At 51.6% G+C, this 19,737-nt stretch overlaps 2 protein-coding genes across 4 annotated transcripts in view; both read left to right on the forward strand.

Moving 5' to 3' along the window:
- RXRG (retinoid X receptor gamma) overlaps positions 1 to 8,233 on the forward strand; it is a 38,313-nt gene extending 30,080 nt beyond the window's left edge. For all 3 annotated transcript variants that reach the window (XM_065673997.1, XM_065673999.1, XM_065673998.1), the window contains 8 exons: positions 777 to 921; positions 1,605 to 1,784; positions 3,905 to 4,065; positions 4,759 to 4,888; positions 5,452 to 5,584; positions 6,321 to 6,412; positions 6,653 to 6,758; positions 7,783 to 8,233. In XM_065673997.1, coding sequence (XP_065530069.1) covers positions 777 to 921; positions 1,605 to 1,784; positions 3,905 to 4,065; positions 4,759 to 4,888; positions 5,452 to 5,584; positions 6,321 to 6,412; positions 6,653 to 6,758; positions 7,783 to 7,930 — 1,095 coding nt within the window. In that variant the 3' untranslated portion in view covers positions 7,931 to 8,233. The remainder of the gene's footprint in view (positions 1 to 776; positions 922 to 1,604; positions 1,785 to 3,904; positions 4,066 to 4,758; positions 4,889 to 5,451; positions 5,585 to 6,320; positions 6,413 to 6,652; positions 6,759 to 7,782) is intronic.
- Positions 8,234 to 15,306: 7,073 nt separating this feature from the next.
- Positions 15,307 to 19,737, forward strand: part of LMX1A (LIM homeobox transcription factor 1 alpha) — a 42,987-nt gene continuing 38,556 nt past the window's right edge. The window contains exons 1-3 of the mRNA XM_065672604.1: positions 15,307 to 15,446; positions 15,768 to 15,883; positions 16,458 to 16,644. Coding sequence (XP_065528676.1) covers positions 15,808 to 15,883; positions 16,458 to 16,644 — 263 coding nt within the window. The 5' untranslated portion in view covers positions 15,307 to 15,446; positions 15,768 to 15,807. The remainder of the gene's footprint in view (positions 15,447 to 15,767; positions 15,884 to 16,457; positions 16,645 to 19,737) is intronic.

Here is a 19,737-nt window from a genome sequence, read left to right on the forward strand (position 1 = left end):
AAGGAAGCCCTGGGCAACATCAGGCTTTAGTCTCTAATCGATGTCGGTTTGTAACCTTTAACTTGCAGCAGCCACGAGCAGCTCCTGGGGATCTCAAGCTGGGGGCTCTGGGCCATTTGTCTGCATCTTACTGAAGCCGATTTTTAGATGCTCAGCCCCTTCCTTTTTCTTCATCTGGTAACCCCAAACCTGCTCCATTCCCAAGGCTGTGATAGTGTCAGGGACCTAAGTCCCAGGGAGTAACCAAGATGGCCATGTTTTTTATGTGTTCATGCAGATTTTTTTTATGGTGAATCAGGGAAGCTAACTCACTCAACATCATTAGGGCTTCCCTAGCCATGCAGCAGTGTAGGTTTCACTGCAACAAACTGCCTGGCTGCAAAGCTGTTCCTTACTAAGCTATTGGTGCTCAAGGCTGCAAGCAGACAGAGACCAGCATCCTCTAATGAAGCCAGCGCTGTTGCTTGGAAGCTGTAACTGAGCAGCTGAGGGTTGCTGCCTGCTCTTTTCCAGCTATGCTGAGTACTGGCTTTGGTTACAGCATCAGGGCAGGATGAGAGGCAATATCTGCTACCAGGCATCTGCTTAAACTGCTCCAGCTGGATTCACCAGATGATGTCTCTCTGCCCATGGCAGCCCCATGGAGTTGCTGGGGATAAGCTTATGGGATGAGCCCAGCAGGAGCAATAAAGGAGGGGTCAGCTCAATTTGGGGATGGTTTCACTGGGGTATGAGTCTTGATCCTCTAACCTGTCTTGTGGCTTCTGCTATTGCAGCTCAATGTCTTGAACAATGTCAGCAGCTCAGAGGATGTCAAACCCTTGCCAGGTCTCCCAGGGATCGGGAACATGAATTACCCATCTACAAGCCCAGGATCCTTAGCCAAACACATCTGTGCCATCTGTGGGGACAGGTCCTCAGGTAGGAGGTTTTCTTTCATGGAGAAGGCTTTGTGCAATGAAGACTCACCTGATGCTCTGAAGCCAGGCTCGTGCAGGAATGAACCCTGTGGAGGATTGCTGGTGTCATAGTGGCATTGTAGGATTCATAGCTAGGTATGGCTTACCTAAGGGTTTTGCAGATTAATTGTGCTGTGCCCAAAAGAGAGCAAATCTAAAAGCTATGTTTTTCTCCCTTATGCGTATAATATATAATATTTTACATTTTGTCCCTGTTTATCAAAGGTAAATATAAAAAATTGTGTTCTTATTTACCTGTGCTTTGTGTTAGCAAGGCTTTGCCTATGCCTGGTTTTCTCTCCTACTGCAGAGACCTGCCGACTGGCTGTGCCTTGCAGACCCCCTCCGTATCAATGCACCCCATTTGCTACCTATGGCTTTAATGCACTTGCACTGCATCCAGGATGTGGCTCCACATCCTTGCCTTGGGTTGCAGTCCCTCCTTATCACAGGAAAGCAGCATTCCTATAGTTTAACTGCTACTGGTCACTATTACTGGAAAGAACCCCTAAATCCAACTCAGGCCTGCTAAAGTGATACTGTGCAGCCAGGGTTTTCACCTTTGGGGTTGTTTCAAGCTCCTTCACACTGGAGGGAAGGGCAGATACTTTCCTGCCTACTCATGGTCTCCCCTTGCCTCTCCAGGGAAGCACTATGGGGTGTACAGCTGTGAGGGCTGCAAAGGCTTCTTCAAGAGGACAATCCGGAAGGACCTGATCTACACCTGCCGTGACAACAAGGACTGCCTCATAGACAAGCGCCAACGCAACCGCTGCCAGTACTGCCGCTATCAGAAGTGCCTCGCGATGGGCATGAAGAGGGAAGGTATGTGAGTGCTGGTGGAAGGCATGGGCTTAGAGAAATTTTCCTTACATTCTTCAGGGCAAATCTGGCTTTTGTAGCCCTCCAAGGCTAGAGCTTTTCAAAAACCCACACTGACAGCTTCAGGGCATTTTTGACCTTGTCCTGTTCCCTGCAGTATCATCAATACTGTGCTGCTTCAATCACTTAGCGCAGTGGGGGACTGCAAAATGCCAAGCTTGAATCAAAAACCTAATCCCAGGCACAGCTCTCCCTTCCAGCTGGGTGCAAAGTGGTTCAAAGGACCAGGGTGTCAACTCAACTTTCCTTTGCAGAGCTTGAAAATTTAAACACCAGGATCTTGGTGGGTTCTGTGGGGGTTTGGCTGCAATAATCACCGGGCTTTCCGGAAGCTGCTGAAACTGGGGGCATATTGCAGCTTGGACACGGATGGAACCCTGCATGACTTCCCACTAAGTTTCTGATGACTTTAGAAACACTTCCCTGGCTTCTTCCTGTCCATTACTCTAAGGAGGACAAATGCTTCCCCCAGCTGGTTAGCACATAGGAGAGCATCCTGTGTTGTCCACCCTCAGTGCCAGGCTCTATGTCCCACTGAGCCACCTCCTTGGGTGCCGCCAGTTCCCCAGAGCTGGGCAGTCCTGAGAAGCACATCCTCCAAACTGGGAGAAATGCAGAGAAGTGCAAAGTGGTCGTAAGTCTCAGTGCTGAGGAGCCTCCTGTGGTTTGGCCCTTCCCCTGAAAGCACCCTAATGTAAGCCAGAGTAAGGCAAGACTGATGCAAGGACTTACTTCCTGACACCACTGCAAACAGCAGAGCTATAAAGACAAATGGGAAAGAAATCTCCTAATCCAAGTACCTGACCTAAAAGCTTGTCACACCCTTCTTCCATCAGCATTTACTTAATTGAGAAAATGGGGGTCAAATTCTCCCGCAGGCTTGCTATGAGCTGTGGACTTGCTGAGTTTTTCCTTTCTTGGTGTCCCCTCGTGTTTATGCAGGTCCCCTCTCCTCTTAAAGGTCTTTTTAATCCCTTGGCCCTGTTGGTTTTCCCACTCCTCTGGATACCCACTGCCTGGTGCTTAGCTAACAGGTGGGGAAGACATTCAGCTGTTGAATATTGAAGCACCAATGTCTGCATGGCAGGGGCCAGCTTTGCCACCAGCTTCTTCCCCTTGAACCTTTCATTTCAGGTGTATAACTGCCTACAGCTCAGCACAGGCCAGGCCAGCTGCCTACTTGTCCCTTAGGGGTTATGAGGCACTCTAGGCACCTGCCTCTCACACAGAAGAGTGATGCTAGCAGGATTTTGTTTTGGGACATTTCTGCCCAGCGATGAGCTAAACCGACATGACACCTGCTGGTCACTTGGATTTTAGCAGGATTTTCTTCCCATCGGGATTTTCTCCGAAAAAAATGTGTACCCAGGCCTCTATTGAGCACAAGGCTTGGCATACCACATACACGTGTTCTACACCAACCTGTCTTCCACACACCCAGCAGCCCTGGGATTTAATATCTGAGATCTGGAGAGAGTTTCAGTGATTGTATTTCTCTTTTGGAAAATATACAGAGATGGGAGAAGAGATTGGAGCATTCAGAGGTGCTAGGAGCTACTGTCTGTTGCGGAGGGTTGGGAAGAGAGGTAGTGGAGGAGAAGGTGGCACAAGGGCTGGGCCAGGCTGTGTAAGCTTTTGCTCAGGAATGAGACAGGCAGCGTGTGTGGATCCAGCTGGGGTGATGGTCCATCCTGCTGCTGGATGTGCTAGCCACTGTGGGAGTGTTCAAAGCATGGTGCAAGCACAGCATGCCTTGATGTCTGGGTCCTGGGTCTAGGCTGAGTCTAGGCTGCCACCTGGAGGTATCAACTCCTCTTTCTTATATTCTGGAGCTTCATATCTTGGAAATCACAACTTTTTATCAGATTTGGAGGCCGCTGTTCTACAGCAACCCCAATGTTATCGGTGGCTAATGATGGCAGCCATGTTTCTGGATTTACATTTTAAATATCCATTTATTTTCTGCTCTCAACCTCACGATCGAGTTTCCTCCCAGAGGAAAGAGACCCAGCACAAGCAGGTAAGTGTTGCTGTGGATGTAGAACCATGTTTCTGTTCTGCAGCTGTGCAGGAGGAGAGGCAGAGGAGTAGGGAGCGGAGTGAGAACGAAGCAGAGTCCACAAGCAGTGGCAGCGAGGACATGCCTGTGGAGAGGATCCTAGAAGCTGAGCTGGCAGTCGAACCCAAGACAGAGGCATACAGCGATGTGAACACGGAGAGCTCGGTAAGGGCACTAACATCACTTGCAGCTTGAGATGAGAGCCTTTGAGGTGTGATTTGAAAAGCTAAACCCCATGTGAATGGCTAGCATTTTTGCAAGGGGTTTTTGGTTTGCACTGCCTAAAAATCAGTAACCTTTTTTTCATTTGAAGCTACTCTGAATGACTAGAAAACAGGCTACACATTAAATTCCTAGCTGTTTTTTTTTTTTAATTCCTGTTGGTTTCAATGGGTCAATAGGGGGATATCTGAATGCTGGAGATTCTCAGCTCTGGACACTGGTTGTCTGCCCGAAGTGACCAAGACTGGAATGGAGCTGGACTCAGCAGGTTTATTGTGGTTTTACTGGTTTGGATGAAACTGCTGTTCATGCCCATTCAGAGGCTGCTTGATGATGATTAGATACGCCCTGGGGAGTAGGACTACAGCCTGCCATGCAGGACTTGCTTTGCAAAGAGCAAGCAAACAGAAAAGCTTAGCAACCAGCTGATTTGGCTGGTTGTAGAGGGGACAGTGGTAATAAATCTCTTCTCTTCCCAGCACAGCTGAGATTATTGTCAGTTTGATCATTTTACTTGTGGCTCTCAGCATCATTCATTTGATCTGATACCATGTGCAATACAGACAGTGACTGTCAAAGATTTTTCATTGACAAATTCTCTTTTCCTCTTTTCCCTTTGATATTGCTTTTAATTAGACAAATGACCCTGTTACCAACATATGCCACGCAGCTGACAAGCAGCTCTTCACACTTGTTGAGTGGGCCAAGCGAATCCCTCACTTCTCTGACTTGACCCTGGAAGATCAAGTCATTCTCCTCCGGGCAGGTAATGTTCCCACCTGGGGTCTCTGGAGCTATCCTTGGATCCATTATCCCTCCTCTGGGCTGTGTGCTGTGCCAGCCAGGCAGGATGGTGAATGTGAAATCCTGATCTGATCTGTCCCTGCTTGCCCTATAACAGGGCAAGCACTCCATCATGAGCCGTGATGAGCAGTTGGTAGAGGCTGTCTGTGGCGCAGTGGAATCTGCTGTTTGTTCCTCTCTTCATGCAGACATGTAGGAGGGCTGGAGAAGTGTGAATAAATGTCTTATTCATGTAATTCCTGTAACTGCGGAACTCGCTATGTGTGGGGCACACTAGTGTGTAATGTGCAAAATGAAAAAATAGTGTCTCCCCACTTCCCTGAGTCCTTTTCTGCACCTTCCTTGCTGCCGGTCACAATTTGCCGCCCCTTGCAGTGTTGGCAAGGGTGTAGTTGGCACTTGGGGTCCTATCTCTCTTGCGAGCCCCATCTGAAGCCAGCAGGGAGAAACCAGCTCTCCTGCTCCATGTGGGACTGATTTTCTTTTGCTGACTGTCTTTTGTGTCCTACACACCTCCTCTTGCAGGATGGAATGAGCTGCTCATTGCCTCATTCTCCCATCGCTCTGTGTCAGTGCAAGATGGCATCCTTCTGGCCACGGGCTTGCATGTGCACCGCAGCAGTGCCCACAGTGCTGGTGTGGGCTCCATCTTTGACAGGTATGTGGCCTGCTTCTGCCATCCCCTAGCACCAGTGGTCAGGCTGGCTCTGCCTTTCCTCTCTGAATGGACAACATATCCTTAGTAAGAACCCATGATCATCTAGGCCAGAACTAGTTTAGAATGAGGAAGGGATGCTTGACTGGCTGAAAAACCAAGAATGGAATGAAAGCACCTTGGAAAGGGATTTGCAGCTGCAGAAGGAGGTCTTTGGTTGAGTGTGGAGGGGGAGGAATGCTTCTCTGCCTTTTCTCTAGAGTTTGTCATAGCTGGATCTACAACTAATACTGATCAGCAAGAGCTTTATCTGGCAAAGCCTTATACCCCAACTTGCTCATGTACCAACTGCATATGTACCATCCATGCCATGCCTGCTCCCCGCCTGGCAGGGCAGCGCATCACCACTCTTACTTAACTGGCATGCTTCACATGTTTTGCACAGTGAAATGTGGAGAAAACCCCATGTGGTTTTCCTTAAGTGGGTGCAGATTTTCTTCATCGTCCAAATGGATCACAGAGACCACATGCTGAGCAAAATGAGAACAGGAGTGAATTCGATGCTCAGGTCCCTGGATGCTGTTGAGCAGTGTGTGGCATGGTTTTCCCTCAAAGTTGCCTCTTCCTGCAGAGAAGAATATGGGATATTCCCAGTGCCTGACCCAGATGTTTTTCAGTCCGCCGCCTTGATGTCTGTACCTGTCTGTGTTCCTCTTCCCACCCATGTCACCATATGCAGGGTTTTGACAGAACTGGTGTCCAAAATGAAAGACATGCAGATGGATAAGTCAGAGCTGGGGTGCCTGCGAGCCATTGTCCTGTTTAACCCAGGTAAGTCTGAGGCCTGGGGCAGTCTCAGGTGGCATGCACACCCTCTGGGCCGTGGCAGGTCACAGGCAGGAGGGCTGTGTCAGTGAGCATCAGGCAGGACTGCAGACAGACTTGTCCCAGTCCCTGGGTCCATGATTACAGAGAGCCTGAGTCTTCTCCTACACTGCAAGAAGTCACTCTGCAGTGGAAAGGCCCCTCTGCAATGATTTCTTCCCTACCCCTATTTTCTCCTTCATCCAGATGCTAAGGGTTTGTCCAGCCCTTCAGAAGTGGAATCACTGAGGGAGAAGGTCTATGCCACGCTGGAAGCCTACACAAAGCAGAAGTACCCTGAGCAGCCAGGGCGGTGAGTGTCCCCAAGCAAGCCAGGCAGCCCAGGGCAGCACAACACCCACCGTGGAAAGAGAAGACTGAGGCGGAGGTGTCTGTGCTAGCTCTGCCTGGGCCACCCTCAAAACGACAGGAGGACACCAACCAGAACTGCTTGAGCAACCCAGCTCCCGCAGGCTGGCCTGTCCTCTCAGAGCCCTAATCCGGGGCCAGAGCCTTTCTGGTGCTAGCAGGATGCATTTTTCTTGCTTTTCAATCCAATCATACCCTCTACTGGCCGAGCTCTCGAAGCACCGGCAGCTGGACCCATCCCCATTGCCACCAGCCAAGTGATGTACCCACAGCATCTTCTGCTATTTTTGGCTCTGGATGTGACCACAGAGTGCCACAAGTGGGACGTGGGGAGGGGGATGCACTTTACTTGCTGCACCTCCTTGCAGCTGTGCCTCGAAATGGGAGGCAGTGGCTGGCAGAGGCACTGCTGAGGGGCTGCACACTCTCGGGAGGCTGGGGAGTTTTGGAAGATTCTTTTTCTCAAGAAGGCTTGAAATGGCACCACGGAGATGTAAGTCTTGGAGAGAGAATCTGGATGTATCTTTTTTGGGTTTTGGTGTTTTGGGTTTTGTTTGGTTGGTTGGTTGGTTGGGGTTTTTGTTTGTTTATTTGCTTGGATTTTATGTTTCAAAATGCTAAAATCTGTTTTGGGAAACATACACCCCTAAGGACATTCAAGCTGAGGCTGGATGTTGTTCTGGGCAACCTGAGCTAATTTAAGATGTCCCTGCTCATTGAAGGGGCTTGGACTAGATGGGCTTTGAAGGTCCCTTCCAACCCAAACTATTCTATGATTCTATTACCATCCACACATGCAGAGCGAAATGCTTATTTTGAAGGCATAGGGGAATCTAAGATAGAACTTCCCAAGCCATTTTGGGGGAGAATTTGAGCTCTTCTTTCCTGATCCTCTGCTGCAGGCTTGGAAACTCTTGTGAGAGGGCAGCCAGTGCCTCCCACATGCTTCTGACTCTGCTCTCTTCCAGGTTTGCCAAACTCCTTCTGCGTCTGCCGGCACTGCGGTCCATCGGGCTGAAGTGCCTGGAGCACCTCTTCTTCTTCAAGCTGATTGGAGACACCCCTATTGACACCTTCCTCATGGAGATGCTGGAGACACCCCTTCAGGTCACTTGAGGGTCTGGCCTCTCTCTGGCCCGACCCTGTCCCCACCATGCCCCTGCACAGCCTCCCACCCCTCCACTCTGAGCCTGTGAGAGCTCCCACCCTCCCTCCGCTCGTCCTCGGTGGGATTGTTGCGTTTTGTACAGCTGTAAATCACCTCCTCTAACCCTCCCTGGCCTGGCTGTGGGAGGCCACAGATCCTCTGACCAGTTAACCATTCCCCTGCCCCCTGTACAGATAATTGCTTTAAATTATTTTTTCATTCTCAATAAAAACCAACAAAACAAATAAAATAATATATGAGAGAGACACTGATTTGAGCTGGCAGAGCAGTGTCCTCTTTTGCTGTGGTCACAGTTCTGGCTTGGGATGGGGCTGAGGGACGCTTCCAAAACTCTCAAGCAGCCCAAATCAGGACAGGAGCATCACTCAGGGCACAGTCCCCTGGCCAAGAAAGGACAGGTATTGTAGCTCCTGCTAAGGAAAAACCTGGAGAAACTTGGTGCTTTGAATCAGAACACTTCATTCCACCACCTTACAAAGAAACTCCTGGACTCCTTGAATTCTTCGAAATTTTTAAAGTAATTTAAAAAGTGACTTTTTAATGTACTTTTTTTGTTTTCTGAGCTAGTCCAGTCACTGAGGGAAAACCTGAAGTGCTTCATTTTGGTTCAGGTGGAGTATTTCAATGTGAAACAAACCTGGCATGCTCGTGGATAATTTTCAGTCTTCTAAAGCTTTGCAGATCCTGTTCTCAGCTGCTTTTTTCATTTATTTTATTTCCCTCTCCATATTTTTGCAATGCAAACAGGCTCTTCAACCCCAAATTTATAATCTCATGCCTCTGTAAGTGAAACTTGCAGAGATGGAAAGTACAAGACACTTGAAGAACCTGCTTCAAAGGTCTGCCTCCTCTTTTCCCTGTTCGAATGGCACTGCTGGAGCTTCCCATCACAACTGAGCTAACCAGAGTCAAATGAGTTAAAGACATTAATTTGTTCAATATGCGGAGCTTATCCTGGTGGGAAAATGTCCTCCCAGGAACCCAGCAAAACTGTCTGCATTATTATTCATAAAACAGGTGTAGTGTTAAGTGATCTGCCCCTTCTGACCCTCTCAGCAGACAGTGCGGTGAGATGCAGCCGTGCTTCGTCTGTCCGTGTGACAGATTGCAACGCTGCCGCTCAGCGACTCGGGGAAGTTCGAGGGGAAGGAGTAGTGACAACAGGATAAAGAAAGGATAAAAATGAAACATTTAACATTTTGTTAAAAATCCCACCCAGGGCCATGATTTGTTCTCTGGTATTTCATTGTGAGAAGGAAAAAGAGAATGAAAAGAGCAGGAAAAAGAAACAACCCCTCCAAATTATGAAAATGCTAAATTGTTTGTTTTTTCTTGTGATGATGAAAAGAACAGGGAGCATTTCAAATAGGTGAAAAGCACTGGCCAAGGGGCTATTTTGAATTGAAAATGTGATTCTCCATTAAAAGGGAAGTATTCTAAAGAAGGATGATCAACCTGCTCATTGTAAAACCTTTGCTGGAATTTGAGACACTGCACACAGACTGTGCTGGGACGGTACCCACCCCACACTCCTGGCTAGATAAGGCAAGAGGTTACTTCCAGCCTGGACTGGTACAAGCTTAAAAGCTGTGGGCTTTTAAGAGCTGGTCCCCAACTAGCTGGGTTGGGTTTCTTTCCTGATTATGAAGCCCTGGGTTTCTCTTGGCCTCCCTGCTCTCAGTTTCGATAGTTTAAGTAAAGGAGGTTGGCTGGCATTAGCAGACTTAGCCAGAGAAGGGCAGCAGGAGCTGATGCCACTGTCTGAAGGTAGACCATGTGGTATTGATGCCTTTTATTGAAATGTATAGAGGGAAACATAGGGATCCTCATGCTGCAGTAGAGCTCTTGCTAAGGTGATGTCTGAGTGCTATTTTGAAGCCCTGCAGCACTTGGTGGTAACTCAGTGTGCTTTGGCTCTGGGGTGAGTCACTGCAGCACAGCAGGCTGAGCCAGCTGGAAGGGACAGGATGCTTCAATACCCGTAGTGCTGTCTCTTTCAGGAGCTCACAGCCTGTCTTCAGCACACAGTTGTTGCAGCTGTGATTATATTTACATGGAGCTGCAAGATTGGAATTTAATTTGGCCAAGGCAACCACAATTGTTGGGACATGCTCAGCCCTCTCTGATAGGGGTTTAACATAGACAGTGTAATGCCTCTTGGTGGCTTAATTTGAGTCCATGATGAGGAATTCACAGTCCCTGGTATTCCACACTGGCAGAACTGTTCAACGTGTGGGCAACAGAGAAAAATAAACTGGACAGAAGAGTGGATCCAGTGCACTGGATGATGATACAGTACACCCAGATGATCCTGCGTGTGCTACTGCAGTCAGTGTGAGTAGAGCTTGCTAAGGCCCATGAGTGATTCACATTGACTGCCTTGATGCTGATCTTGGGCTACTGCCTGCACCATGAACAGTCACTTTTTGAAGTGGGAAATGATGTGATATGATAACTAAGAGATTCCTGTTCTAAAGGAGCCATTTGTGGCTCCTGGACACCCCTACTCTTAGCAGTCTACCTTGAGACCCCGGAAAGGTGGTTTCTGAGCTCTGTCTGCAATCATTGAGGACTGAGGTTTGTCCTAACCCTTGGATTCCTCAGTCTGTCGTCTCTATACGATGGTGTCCAAATGCTGCTTTAGAGTAGTGCTTCCCCTAGCCTTGCAAAGCTTAAGGGTAAGTCTCTACAGCCACCCTGAGGAGCAAATGCCACAGCATTCAGTAATAACTCATAGGTACAGTTTTCCTTCAGACTGAATTCTTGCAGCAGAACAGCAGCTTGGCATGGCTGGAGCTTGCCCAATCTGCAGTTCTGCAAAAACCTAATTTTTGTAAAACAGTAGAAACGGCAGTCATGGATAAGCCAAAGAAAACTCATATTCTTGCACATACATTCAGGCCCAGCTTGTGTGGAGTTAAGACTGCACAAAGAAGTAAAAATAGCCCTGAAGAACTCAAAACTCAAGAAATACCAAAGTTTAAGTTTCTTTCAATGTGGTTGCTTTTCCTTGCAGACCAGTGTCATGATGATGCCTTCAAAATCCAGGCATCAGCCACTTTTCAGGCATAACAAGGAGAGCATACTAGGGTCCAGCTACCTATGCTTCCTACTGAAACCTGGATCCTCCTATCTCCTCTGAATTTTGCTCTTGCCAGATTCCTGTTGCTGGGTCTTGCCACTACTTTGAAGATCCAGTCATTGGTTTCCCCATTGGAAGGGAAAACCTTCATAGCTTCAGATTAAGCTCTGGCATTTTTCTTTTGCTCTTAGAATGACTGGTCCAAGACAGTGTGTCATATTCTCTTTCTCACCCTGCATCATATCTCATGAGCCTTCAGAGTTAGCAGCAGGTTCCCCCAGCACAGACAAGCTTTGTTTTAGTGCACAGGCCAAAGGTTTCAAAGCATTTATCAACTCTCACCGTTTGCTCTGTGGTGCTCCATGGAGGAAACACCAAACAATAGTGGGTTTAGCTACTTATGATGGGGACCTCAGAAAAAATGAAAACCACTTCAAACTCCATTGCTTGTGCTAAGCTGGATTTGTTTCTCACCCAGGAATCAATCCAGTGTATTTTCCTGCCCTGACTTCGTTTGGGTTATGTAGTGGCTGCTTCAGTTTTTACTGAAGTTCAACAACAGCAGTTCTGTATTGGGAATAAAATAAATAAAGCCCAAACTATAAAGGTTTGAGCTTTGTATTTAACTCAGCTCCACTATCCCTGCTGAATTTAGTGATTCAAGATCATGTCCTATAGACCTAAGATGACTTTCAGATGCCAGTGGTGTGACTCTAAACTGAGTGCCACCACCATTGGCCTTTCCTTGAGGACCTGTTGTCTGGGCCCTGGACTGCTTTCACCATCCCACCTGAGCTTCCCTGACATGCTGTCTTTGCTGCCTCATTTCTCTGTCTGTCCCCTCTTCCATCCCACCCAGCTCTCTGCTGTCCCATCAAAGTCCTTGGATGGGAAGCTGGAGAGGCTGTGTTGACTTGTTACCTCCTGGAGCACCAGAGGGCATAGGGAGGAGGAGGGGGTAGAGGAGAAATTACACTGATTCAGAGCATGTGGGAATCCTTAGAGCTGATGGTGGCAATGGGAAACAGTGTGTGTATCCTCTTTCAGGACTGACTGCTTTTATTTCACGGTGAGGTACATTGTGGTGGAAAACATGATACAAAGGCAAAAAAGCTCTGATAAATCCCCAACTGTTTGTCAGTGTTGGTGGAGAAGGACCAACCCAAACCTATGTAAGGCCAGTGGCTGCCACCCCACACCACTCTTGTCTCTCTCCCTATGCTCTCTGTACAATTAGCTCTTCCTGGGACAGGCTTGGCTGTGGGGATTTCAGTTGTAAAGGAGTGTGTTCCCCCAAAGGATATATTCAACAACATTGTGGCTGTGGGCTGATTTCTGGCTTGCCTCTCTACCAGGGCCAGCCAGCCCAGCTGGGTCTGCAGCAGCTGATGCCTATAAAGGGCTGTGAGGGTGACAGGAAAGAGAGGGTGGAGTGTACTTAACAGGGTAAGTGGCACAGAGGGATGTCTCTGAGTGATGGGCAGGGCTTTGTCCTCTGGGAAGACTTGGCTTCAGGCATTAAAAGCACCCTGATGGTGCTCCTGTCCCAAGACAGGTGGCTGGAGCGCATGTAGGGAAGCACAGCTCGTAACTGCCCTCTCCCTTGGTCTCCTGTGTGCATGCTTTTGTGTCCAGACCTCCCTGCTCCTCTATGGTTCTGCATCTGCTTTGCTGTGCAGAGTTCAGGTGATGCTGGATTTGGCTCCCTGATATCTGGAGCCATGTCTGTTGCTCTGACTGTGGCCAGCCACCCCTGAACCTGAGTGCTGCTGATCTCCTTCCAGTACTGAACAGTGTGGACCTGCTGGTCCACCCAAGCTCCTTGGCACAAAACAGGAAAACTGGGCAACCCCAGTGGGAAGATCGCTGGGGGAAATGTGTGGCCCCTCTTCCAGTGCCATGGGCTTGTTAATTTGGCAGGCTGCTTCTGTTCAATGATGTTTTTTCCAGACCACCCAGTTTTTGTAACACCTGGCTGCCTGCAGACCCTACAGCTAGGAGAAAGCCTAGCCCTCCTTCTCCTCTGGTTTAATTCTCTTCAGCAGTTACCAATGTGGGCTGCTGCACCTAATTCAGCCCTGGGTGAGCTAATCATGGAAAGCCTGGCCCTCAGAGGCTGCACTGAGCTGGCTGAAATACCACTTCCATCTTTTGTAGGGCTGAGGTGAAGGTGTGGTTCACCTGGTGACTATCCTTTGCGGGAGACCAGGTGTGCTCCAGTACCTGTGAACTGTGTGGGAGCTGGTGGACGTGTGTAAATCACGGGCAGCAACACCCTGCTGCAGCCCCCTTGGCACCCCCATCCCTCAAGCCTGATCCTTCCTAGACTGAGCTGGAAGTTGCGCACAAGAGCTGTGAGGTTAAGGCAGTCTCCAGACTCCTCCTTCCCTAGAGAGGAGGAGTGAGGGGGGGGACACCACCAGAGGACAGCACCTAGGGGGGACTTACTTCCAGCTGTTCCTTCATCTCTGAAGAGACCAAATCAAGCAGGCAGTCTGAGTATATATGCATGGTGTCCTGTATAGGACCACAGTTTTTAGTACTTTCCCATCCCATGGCACTGACTCCTGTGGAAGAAAAATCTACTGCCCTGCACAGCTGGGATGGAGTGGGCTGGGCTGGCTGTGCTGTTTTGCAAAGGGAGGAAGAGCAGTGTCTGGAGCCCTTGGTCATGTCCTGGCTGGGCTTGTGTCTTGGAAATGTCGCTCTGATGGATCTGGCTACTGAGAAATTTGGCTGGAGCTGCTCGGGAACCTTTAGGAGAGACAAAGACAGAAGCATCAGAGCCCAGTGACTCCCTGCTGCAGCTCAGCCTTTCTGGATGTGAGGGATCAGCGCTGTTTCACTCCAACCTGTGCAGTGGTACCATTTCTTTTGTGCCTGAGCTTCCAGTGTAGTTACACTGGGATCCAGCAAGGCTGTCCCTGGAGTCCACCTCCTTCTCCCGTGGGATTTTGGCAGGGTGGTGATCCACCCCTCCTAACCTGTGGCCTCTCCCCTTCCTATGAGCTCTCAAAGGACATGACCTTGGTGCCTGTATCACCCACGTCATCTGGGCGTGGGGAACACTCGGTGACGAGGATGCCCCACAGAGAGGCTGGGAGCGCTCCTGTGGCTGGTACCAAGGTCACTGGTGAACACAGGAGGTGAAGCCCCTAAAAACCTCCCATCATCCACGAGCCTGTAGCGGGTCCCTCGCAGCTCTGCAGCCGGTCCTCCCTTGCCCGTGCCGGGGGAAGCTGCGGCCGCGCTGTCCAGGCTGCTCCGGCAGCAGCAGGTACGCGGTCCTGGCCCCGGTACGGGTGGCTTCGGGCCTGCGAACCCGTGAAACTCCCCGAAAAATTAGCGAACCCCCGCCAGGGAGGAGAGAAGGAGAGAGCCGGGCAGGACGGGAAACTGCCGGGGCTGCGGGAAGGCTCCAAGTTTCAGCTTCCCCGGCCGGGCGGGATCTTTTCTTCGGCGGGCTTCCCCTCCCCGAAGCCGATGCGGTTTGGCGGAGCCGGAGCGGCGCTTCCCCGGGGCCACCTCCCCCTGTGACTCCACGGTACCGGCGCCCGTAACGGACCGGGCCCTGCTTGGCGTCAGCCATCACCGGCGGCGAGCCTTCCGGGGCAGCTCTCCGCCTTTGTTTTCGTTTTGGTTTTTTTTCCTCCTCCCCTCCCAGCACTAATTTTCCTTAAACACTCCGGGGCAGTGGGAGCGAGGCGCCCGAGGCAACGCGCAGCGCGGGGAGCGCATCCCCGCCGGGAACCGCACTCCTCCCCGGCCGCTGCCTCCTCGGGCCGGGACTGGCTTTTCCCAAAAGCTCCCGGCCTCGGCTTCTCCTGGAAGGGGAGCTGGTTTCCAGGCGGTTTCACCAGCGGGAGAGCCGCGGTGGCGGGTCACCGCCCTCCACCTTTCATTTTTATTCCTTCTTCTCCTTCTTTTTGGCTTTCTGAAAACATAAGAGGGAGAAAAAAAAAAGCCAGGGAGCGGAGCTGAGGCGGCCCGGTCGTGCCCCCCAGAGCCGGGAAGAGCCGCCGGCCCCTCGAGGCGTGGCGGGGCCGGTGCCTGCAGCCAGGCAGGAGAGCGGGGAGGAAACTTATTTCGAGTGGGGTGGAGAGGGGAGGGCAGGGGGTGGGGGTCGGGCAGGGAGGTATCAGCTCCAGGAAATGTGCCTTGGCAGCAGTCGGACGGGCGCTTCCCCGCAGGTTGGTGCGCTCCGCTCCAGAGCCGTCCAGGGCGCCGAGGCTCGGTCCCCACTCCGGCAGCATCGGTGGCGGGGAAGGCGAGGGAGGCCAGTCCGGGGAGGCAGGAGCCGCTGCAGGATCATCCCGGAGTGGTGGCTGCGGACGTCTCTCCCGCCAGCTCCCCGCAAGAAGGCTCCGCCCGGGCCGTCCCAGGTAAGCGGCCGAACCCTGCCGATGGCTGCCCCGCATCCTCCCGTCCCGCATCCTCCTGTCAGGCTGCAGCGGAAGGCCCCGGGGCTGGCTGCCCCACATGTCAGAGCTGCGGGGCTGGTGGGATGCTGTGAGCCCGCCTGGGGCAGGGGCTGCGAAGCCGGAGCGGGGAGTTCGGGGGGTTTCTTCTTGCCGGAGATAAAGAGGGAGGAGGGGAGCGGGGCGTCCCGGGAGCGGGCGGGTAGTCGGGGCAGGGAAACCCCAGCCGGGAGCGGTGGGGACGGCGGCCGGGCTGAACGCGGTGTGTCCGGGCTGTGTTGGTAGGCGAGCGGCGCGGCCCCCTCGTCCGGCTCGGCTCCTCACCATGCTGGACGGGCTGAAGATGGAGGAGAGTTTGCCGAACGCCCTGGACCCCGCGGCCCCGTTCTCCTCCCTGCTAGGTAAGTCTGGGCACCCCGCTTGCCCTCCTGGGGACCCCGAGGGTAGGGCATAGCCGGCCGGGACATGAGTGATGGGCACCGGGGGACCTCGGTGGCAGCTTTCCCCGCTGCTCGTTGCTGCCCGGCGCCGCGCCGCTCCCTTCGCCCAGGCAGTGCCCCCGCGCCCGCCTTCTCGCTCCCGTTTCTTTCCGTGAATGCATTAAATTGTGTGCTCCGGCTCTGCCCCCCGCTACAGCGAAGGCCTTTCCTTCGTATCGAACAATAAATAACTTATATTTTTTAATTTCGTTTTAATATCCGTTTCAAACAATCGCTCTCTCTCCGAGCTGCGGTTCTGCTTTCATCTTTCCAAAAGGAACGAAATCGGGGACGATGACCCGCTCCCGGAGCTGCTCTAAGGCACAGGTCATCCCCGGATCCCGGAGCAGCACCCCGCACACCCTCGCCCCCCACCCGACCCACCAGCCTGCGCCGGGGAAGCGGGAGCAGCGCGATCCTCTGTTCGTCCCTCGCGCGGTCCGTCTCCCCGTCCACTTCTCCCTCCACCCACCCCGCGCCCGGGTCCTTCCCGCAGGCAGAGCCGCGACCCCCCGGTCGGTGTGTGAAGGGTGCCAGCGCGTTATTTCGGACCGGTTCCTGCTGCGCCTCAACGACAGCCTGTGGCACGAGCAGTGCGTCCAGTGCGCGTCCTGCAAGGAGCCCCTGCAGACCACCTGCTTCTACCGTGACAAGAAGCTCTACTGCAAGCTGGACTATGAGAAGTAAGTGTCTCCTTGTCCCCGTGGTGAGCCCCCCTCGTTCCCCTCCGAGCACCCAGCTGAAAGCATGAGGGGCTGGGGGGCTTCCCTGCGACTTCCCTGCTTCCTCTGTGCTGTGTGTCCCAAGAGGTGTCAGCTTTACAGTGCTGCGTGGTTGTGCTTCTCCCTTGCAGCCTTGTCGTGCCCTAGTTCTCCCCTTTTGGGAAGTATTTCCTTGTGCTTGGCTTGGGCCTTGGGCATTTAGGAGCCTTTTTTGTTCGGAGCCTGAGACTTGGGGTTACCGAGCCTGAGCCTCGGTAACCCCGAGGCTGTGGAGGGACAGGGACAAGTGTTTTCCCCATCTCCTCTGGCTTTGTTCTCCATCTGAGCATCTTCAGGAGGAGCATTAGATCCTCCCTGATGTGGTTCTGGATGGACTTAGGGAAATATTATATATTATTAGGAAAATAGTCCCACAGGCAGGACAATACTATTGCTCCCCCGGTCAGATGGGGAAAGTGAGGCACTTGTCAAGGACCAGGAAAGGCCCCACTGAATTTGGAGTTTTTGCTGTTACAGGCAGAAGGCTCTGCCTGCATCTGGGGCTGTGATGAGCAGGAAATTTAGACGTAGGTGGTTAAAGCTTCCAGTCCTGATGCTGCTCCTTTGGCAAGTGTGGGGCTGGAGGGGGGGAAGACAATGAGAAAACTATTTTTCCTTTTTTATTTAAAGAAAAGCCTTTCCAGTGGGAATGGGGAGAAGGCTGTTGAGTCTTTCCTCTGCAGCTATTTCCATTTTCTTCCCGATCATGCCACTCTCACTGTCCCTGCCGGACCCCATTCTCTGGCTGGGTTTCAGAGCTGTTAAAATTGTATTGCCTCTGGGCCAGTTGTTTCTTGGGGAGGGTGTAGCTGTGGGGCCGGACCCTTCGCTACGGAGATAGCACAATTACTGGAGCCCCACGGTTCCATTCCCTGATCACTGCTACATGAGAAAACAGTGGTTGGCGATGCTCTGATCCCTGGCCTTCGGTGGGCCGATGAGCGTGCCTGGGGGCTAGCCCTACTCCAGGCCTTTTTAAAGTTGTTTTTTTCCCCTTTAAGTCCCGTATTGTGGGTCTGAGTTTAATCACTATGGATACAAGGCAAATTGAAAGCAGAATTTGTGCGCGTGACCTTGTTTTCAAATGTTTACGAAAGAGCGGAAGAATTAGCTGCCGTGAGAGTGGGAAGGAGAGCGCTGTGCTAGGGGCTTTTCTCTTATTTTTTTTTAGGCAAAAATTTGTCGAGATTGGGTGCGCTGCTTGCTTGTTCATCGAAATTTGGCTTCCCCTTCCCATAGCTTTCCAACACAATTTAATTCACAGTTTTTGCTTTACCGGTGCCTCCATTTGGAGCATTAAAGGGAAACTGGGATGAATATTACCACAGAAATGCCTTTCCAGCTTGCAGCGCGTGTGGGTTTTACTTTCTGCGTGTTTGACTGCAGCTTCTGAGCTCTGGAAGCTGGCTCCAACCTGAAACCCTTCTCCTGTGTCACTTGTCTGGGAAAGAAATTGGTTCCTCAGCTGGCTTCTTGTTGGGCCCATCTTGCTGTTGGGCTGGACAAGGATGATTGTGAAAAAGGAAAATGCAGCAAGTATTTCCTAGGCTCTGATGTGGCATCATTTATCCTGGTTATTTCCCAGCTGTGTTTGGTTTGGTGACTGGCTGGAGCTGGGAGTGGGCTCTGCAGCCATGGTTTCCCAGAGGTGTGGTGGTTTTATCCCTGAGCCACTCCTGGTTTCTTCTCCTGCTCCCACCTGCCCCTCGCCATCACATCTTTGTCCTCTGGAGTTTTATTTTATCTTTTTTGGCATGGGGCTGTAGGTCCATGTCCCTGCTCCCTCCATCCCCCTGCCCAGGCTCTCTGATGTGCCAGCGCTGCGACTCCTTACCTAGGGATGGCAAGGATGCTGAGCAAAGTCCCAAAGAGCTGTTCCCTTTGGGCTCTGCTGAGCTTTACACATGGCTGTATTTAATGAAACCCCCTCTTTCTTTGCCCAAGCTGCCTGTCCCTATGTTTTACCCTGGTGAAGTAACGCTGTGCCGGCGTCTGCCTGGGTGCTGATGCTGATAATGGGGCTTTCAGTGTGAAAGGGGCAGGAGAAGAGCCACTGCTCTTGCACTGAGCTAATTACCTCAAGCCGATAGCTGGTTAATTATCGTGAAGTGACTGACACTCCTTGTGCAGTGCGATGGCGTAAAGTGGCCGATCCTCCCCGGGGCCTCTCTGTCGGCTTGTCGGGTGGGAGGGCTGGGGTGTCTGCGTGTGAAACATCAGGGCTGGGAGTATCAGGGAAGCGGTTGCGATCCCACTTGCCAGTGCTGTGGTGTTGGTGGGTTTGTTTTTGATTGTTTGTTTGATTTCATGGGGATTTTTGTTTGTTTGGTTGGTTGGTTTTGTTTTAATTGAAAGATGGGATTTCTCTTCCATGTGGTGACTGTTGCAATGTTTCGTTAGAGATGAGTAGGTGCAGCATTTTCTGACAGGCCTCTTTGCTCTCTGTTTGAATTCCGTTTATAAGAAGGCTGTAGAGGGTTAATGACAGAGCGTGAGATGGCAGAGTTATGCCTTTAGTTATAAATACAGCTATGGAAAGTGTTATGGGCGGTATTAAGCGACCATATGACTTGCTGGACTCTAGAAATTGAAGAATCATTTACTGAAGCACATGTTTTATATTTCTTTGTCTTTCATGAAGAGGAAGACCTTGGGAGAGGACCCGGAGAGGGATGGTTGAAAGACAAAGGATGCCAGGCCAGGTCTCGGCATCTCTTTGGGGTGCCCAGGGCCACAGCTTAGGACCTGTGGGCAGTTTGGACAGTGATGCTGCCCACAGACTCAGGGGGCCAGGGGTCGCTCTTGGATGAGCTTCCCCGACTCTGGAGGGGGGTGCTCCTGGGGAGGGACTGCTTGAGCCATGCCCCTGGGACAGCATCTATTTGGGGCAGAGGACATCAGTTACAGAACATCCTGAATCTCGCAGCAGCCCCCGGCGCTTATCCAAACCTGATAAGTCTTAACTATGACAAGGTTCAGGCTTCGCCCTGGCCAGCTCCCTGACTGCAGAGCAGA

The sequence above is a fragment of the Lathamus discolor genome, chromosome 3, assembly GCF_037157495.1.
Source record: "Lathamus discolor isolate bLatDis1 chromosome 3, bLatDis1.hap1, whole genome shotgun sequence".
NCBI classification, from domain to species: Eukaryota; Metazoa; Chordata; class Aves; order Psittaciformes; family Psittacidae; genus Lathamus; species Lathamus discolor.